This window comes from Triticum dicoccoides, chromosome 3B (genome assembly GCF_002162155.2).
Source record: "Triticum dicoccoides isolate Atlit2015 ecotype Zavitan chromosome 3B, WEW_v2.0, whole genome shotgun sequence".
Classification (NCBI taxonomy): Eukaryota; Viridiplantae; Streptophyta; class Magnoliopsida; order Poales; family Poaceae; genus Triticum; species Triticum dicoccoides.
Window position 1 is genome coordinate 15691978 of NC_041385.1, and position 5609 is coordinate 15697586.

At 48.9% G+C, this 5609-nt stretch overlaps 1 protein-coding gene across 1 annotated transcript; it reads left to right on the forward strand.

Moving 5' to 3' along the window:
• The first annotated feature begins 3393 nt into the window (after positions 1 to 3393).
• LOC119274419 (WAT1-related protein At3g18200-like) lies at positions 3394 to 5072 on the forward strand. The gene is made up of 3 exons (XM_037555115.1): positions 3394 to 3698; positions 3837 to 4565; positions 4659 to 5072. Exons 1-3 carry the CDS (start codon positions 3487 to 3489, stop codon positions 4825 to 4827), a joined length of 1110 nt encoding a protein of 369 aa, XP_037411012.1. The 5' UTR covers positions 3394 to 3486; the 3' UTR covers positions 4828 to 5072.
• Positions 5073 to 5609: the final 537 nt, after the last annotated feature.

Below are 5609 nucleotides of genomic sequence, written 5' to 3' on the forward strand. Positions count from 1 at the left end.
TAATCTCATCGGATGAACCACGATGTCGAGGATTTAAGCAATCCCGTATACAATTCCCTTTGTCAATCGGTATGTTACTTGCCCGAGATTCGATCGTCGGTATCCCAATACCTCGTTCAATCTCGTTACCGGCAAGTCACTTTACTCGTACCGTAATGCATGATCCAGTGACCAGACACTTGGTCACTTTGACCTCATTATGATGATGCACTACCGAGTGGGCCCAGTGATACCTCTCCGTCATACGGAGTGACAAATCCCAGTCTTGATCCGTGTCAACCCAACAGACATTTTCGGAGATACCTGTAGTGCACCTTTATAGTCACCCAGTTACGTTGTGACGTTTGGTACACCCAAAGCACTCCTACGGTATCCGGGAGTTACACGATCTCATGGTCTAAGGAAAAGATACTTGACATTGGAAAAGCTCTAACGAACGAACTATACGATCTTTGTGCTATGCTTAGGATTGGGTCTTGTCCATCACATCATTCTCCTAATGATGTGATCCCGTTATCAATGACATCTAATGTCCATAGTCAGGAAACCATGACTATCTGTTGATTAACGAGCTAGTCAACTAGAGGCTCACTAGGGACATGTTGTGGTCTAAGTATTCACACGTGTATTACGATTTCCGGATAATATAATTATAGCATGAATAAAAGACAATTATCATGAACAAGGAAATATAATAATAATCATTTTATTTTGCCTCTAGGGCATATTTCCAACACAAACCACCTCTGATTTCATCAAGTCTCCCTTTCTTTAGTGGATGGGTTGGCCCATGCGAATGAGTTGATGCATTATCTCCCTTCAACCATTTAAGTGAAATGTAGCAAAAGGAGGGAAAATCGATTGAAGGCCAATTATTCTCAAAAAAATCAAAAAAAAAATCAATTGCCAATTGGGATGGTCTGCCGCATTATTCAAGGCCATTCTCATCAGCTCAGCTTACTCTTCTCCAACAGACCAGTTGCGACTTACAATGCAACTGCAAAAACATACAACCACAAAAAGATCCTCACCCCAACCATTTCCTACAAAATTGCAGAGCCATCTCTCTGTCATGATCAGCAACTTGCTTAACATTGCATCTCAGATCATTTTATTTATGAACAGAATCCCACATCATTATTGAAATCAAACATGCTTGGATACTCATGTCGCAGCAGGGCAGTTGATCATCAACCACACCAAGCATGCATCCTCCCAGAAATCAGAAATCAGCCTGTCTTCCATATGCAACTACCGTATGTACGTAGCTCCGTCCAACAGATATAACGGCTTTGACTTTGATCGGATCTGCTGCCCAGCAAAACAGAATATAAGTAGTAGGAGTAGCTTTTCCTGATCACATGCATGACAGATTCCGTTAAGAATCTTTTAACTTCTCCTAACGATCACATCACATGCCATCTCCCCTGCCTGTCCCCAATCTCCACCACCACTTGCACAACAAAACTAACATTAAATCTTACTACTACAAGATTGTGATTTTTTTTAGCATTGGTCTTAAGCAATCTATACATGGCCATATGGTAGGTGTGATGATTGTTTTTTCATACTCAACCTATCTGCAACATGTAACCTTGCTCCATGCCACACACACATACACAGCTAGGCACACCTCATGCGTATCCTGATAATTAACCTGGCCCCGTTGACCTGTCTGTCTGGTGATAATTTCCTGGTCTTCCATGGAGGAACACCCACACATGCAAGAGGAAGAAACCCATACCATGCCACCACCTCCTCCTCCCCTCTTTGCTGTCAATCTCACACATTCATCAGACCACTCATGAACCATCATGACCACACCATCTCAAGTTGAAAAACTCATACCACAAAATTCGCAAAAAAAAAAAAAAAACTCGTACCACACAACACACATGAATCATCATGATGATCTCTTGCCGTCCATGTCACCGGGGAGAGGATCAGACTGCCCATGAATCATCATGATCGTCTCAAGTTGATCGATCCCAAGAGAATCATGGACGCATCGCAAGACGATCAAGAGGATAAACTAAAATAGATCACTCCGAGAAGGATGCAGGAAGCATCGCAATGAAGTGGACAGGGATAGAACAGGGGTGCAGGGGGGAGCCCTCCTGTTCAGTGTTCACTGATTGCGGGCTTGAAAACCCAGCATCCTGACCTGTCACGAACCCACTGCCCATCCACGAAACCATTTCGTCAAGTGGCAACGGCATGCATCCAAAACCCCTCCATGCCCACCAAGAACATGGAGTCAAAACCGCGCTCATGGTCGATCGCACAGTGCGTCGATCGCACGCACACCGACAGCGAGAAGAGGAGAGATCGATTGAAGAGGATGTAGCATGAGCATGAATGATCAATATTCAGAGTATAAAGCGATCTCAGTGCTAATTAACTGTTGGTATTTTATAATCTCGTGTAGGCCACAACACATCTCAGTCAGTACTCTGTATTGAAAATGGTCCTAGAGAATCAAAATAGAGTAAACGGTGAAGGAATAAAAGGCAAACAGTAGGTATGTACCATGTCTGTGTGGCTGCTGAGGGATGAACAGGTGTACTACTAATTAACTAGACTGAATTGGAATGTCTGTACTCATGACTATGACTGAATTAGAATGTATGTACACATCACGTACTAATTAGCAAACAGTAGTATCTATTTATACGTGTGTGTGGATTCTGATTCAGAATGTAGACCGGATTTACAAGGATGTTCGTGCCATAAAGGTGCACCCTGCCTGCCTACATGGACAGGCGTACCATTTAACTGTTGGTATTTATTTATGGCCTCCTGTAGATCACAGCGCATTTCTGTTAAAACGTCCTGGAGAATCAACACGGCAGGTGCATCCGGTCAAGGAATAAAAGGCGAATAGTATATGTGCATGTCTGTGTGGATGCTGGGTGATAGAACATGGCACCAATGCATCCCCTAAACATTTCTGCTGCTGAGAATCAAATTAAGGCGACGCATCATGGGCTGCCCGCCGCAATTAGGCAGGCGCGCGGCGAGCGATCAATTTCGGTTGAGCTGTTGATCGGTGCTGGTAATCGGGCGTGCACGTGACGGGTGATGAATGGGTTAAAGCGATTGCATCATGGGCCTTGATGCAACACAATTATGTGAGGCATTAGGCCATGGATCAATTCCATTGCTGCTGCTGGTGCTAGAGAGAGAGAGAGCATTCATAATCATGCATGCACTTGCCAGGTCTCTTTAGCTAGCGGTCGAGTTACCAGGACCATGCACGTCTGTCCTGTGTCCGTCTACTGCTCCACGACAGGACAACCACACCGGGATAGGTAGGAGAGGCCACCCAGAGGATGCGCTAGTGGCAACAATGGCGCCCACTATGGCACTATATATACCCCTGCACCCTCCAATTCCTCTCAACACAACCACAAGCAGTTAGTAATCTGCATTCTTTCTCTGTACGTAGATCACTGACAAGTTGTAGAGAGAAAGTGAGGAGGAGAGATGGGGAGGGATCAGCAGGCGGGCGCGGCGGCGGCGCACCGGGAGAAGGTGAAGCTGTTCATGGGCGTGCTGGCGCTGCAGTTCCTGCTCGCCGGCTTCCACATCGTCAGCCGCGCCGCGCTCAACATGGGCATCAGCAAGCTCGTCTTCATCGTCTACCGCAACGTCATCTCCCTCGCCCTCCTCGCCCCCTTCGCCTACTTCCTCGAGAAGTACGTCGCCGCCTCCATTCTTCTTCTCTGCTTCATCTTCCAGCAGTTTCAAGAAAGCTTCTGCCAGTCAGTCAGAAAACAATGGCGGTGTACAGTTTTTTGAATCCTGGCGTGTCTGTTCTTTTTTCCATCATTCAGGAAGGACCGGCCGCCGCTCACCTTCTCGCTGCTGGCGGAGTTCTTCGTGCTGGCGCTCATCGGGATCACGGCGAACCAGGGGTTCTACCTGCTGGGGCTGTACCACCTGTCGCCGACCTACGCCTCCGCGATCCAGAACATGGTGCCGGCCATCACCTTCGTGCTGGCCGCGGTCCTCCGGCTGGAGCAGGTGGACCTGGGCCGGCGGCATGGGGTGGCCAAGGTGGTGGGCACGGTGGTGAGCATCGGCGGCGCCACGGTGATCACGCTCTACAAGGGCCTGCCGCTCTTCAGCCACAACCTGCACGTGCAGGCCGTGCTCTCCTGGACCTCCGGCAGCCCCATCTTCAACTGGACCCTCGGCTGCGTCTTCATCCTCGGCCACTGCCTCTCCTGGTCGGGATGGATGGTGCTCCAGGTGCCCGTGCTCAAGCGGTACCCGGCGAGGCTGTCGGTCATCTCGCTCACCTGCGTCTTCGGGCTGCTCCAGTTCCTCGTCATCGCCGCCTTCACCGAGGAGGACATGAGCCGGTGGAAGGTGCAGTCCGTCGGGGAGCTCTTCACCATCCTCTACGCCGGGCTGGTGGCCTCCGGCGTGGCGTTCGCCCTGCAGATCTGGTGCATCGACCGCGGCGGCCCGCTCTTCACCGCCGTGTTCCAGCCCGTGCAGACCGTCGCCGTCGCCGTCATGGCCGCCATCATCCTCGGAGACCAGCTCTACACCGGAGGGTAAGTAGAGAGTAAAATCCACATACACCAACATTGTGACAGCACCATTGCACTCTTGTCTGACTGACATGATTCATGGCTGCTTGTGCGCAGGATCATCGGCGCGGTGCTGATCGTCATCGGGCTCTACTTCGTGCTGTGGGGCAAGAGCGAGGAGAAGAAGACGAGGAGCCAAGATCCCGAGATGGCGAGGCACCTGCTGGGGGAAGACGGCGGCGAGGCTGACAAAGATCAGCAAGTGAGCACCGCTGTGCTGGCGTGAAAGCTGCTAGCTGCTGGATATCCCTTGGAGATGTGTGTACTGATGTGGGTGTTTGAACGTACTCCTACCTTTTTAACTACTAGTGTTTCAAGCGTGCGATGCGACCAAGAAGAAGAAGACCCGTACTAGTTGACGATGTGAACTGCCAAACACACTCAGACATATTTGGTACCTACTGTGTATAGCCCCTTGTCTTCGAGTTGTGTGTGTCTATAAATACACTATGCTCCCTAATTTTGAAGCTCTCCCAGTCTAGTTGTGGTGTTCAATTTTAGAATTTTGGATTATGATTTTTACTGGGTCAACGATTTTGATTGAGGTTATTTTAAATTTGTTTTATAATTTTTCTTCAGTTAGGTGGGGGAGGGGGTTATATAATCCGACTGTTGAAACTTTTCTTAAATAGTTTAAATTGCTTACCACATGTGTCATGTGGTATCCGACTGTTGGCACTTAGTCTTCGTTTGAAATATCCATTGCATGATGACCTCTCTGGTTGTAACCTTGATGGGCCTGGGCCTTTGACTGGGCCATATGGGCCTACCCCGTAGGTATTCTCCCTTCTAGTTTTAATCGTGGCACGTTGCCGCTGTATGTGAAAGAAAGATGGCGTTGCTTTCAAGGACTTGCGTGCAATTTATTATTCATGTAAATGAGTTCTTGTAAGGGCTGGTTTCTGTTCCGCAACTCCTGCCGGCGAGTCCGGTCCAAGGTTGCGGAGCGGGAGCGAGCGTCGTAGACGAAGTAGTCGAACGCGCGAAAGTAAATGACACAGAGAGATA

What these genes read in the sequence shown, in the direction of transcription:
- LOC119274419 (XM_037555115.1), top strand. Translation starts at nt 3,487, where the DNA reads ATGGGGAGGGATCAGCAGGCGGGCGCGGCGGCGGCGCACCGGGAGAAG. An exon ending in TTCGCCTACTTCCTCGAGAA is followed by an intron (nt 3,699 to 3,836) that starts GTACGTCGCCGC and finishes TCCATCATTCAG; the next exon opens with GAAGGACCGGCCGCCGCTCA. An exon ending in GACCAGCTCTACACCGGAGG is followed by an intron (nt 4,566 to 4,658) that starts GTAAGTAGAGAG and finishes GCTTGTGCGCAG; the next exon opens with GATCATCGGCGCGGTGCTGA.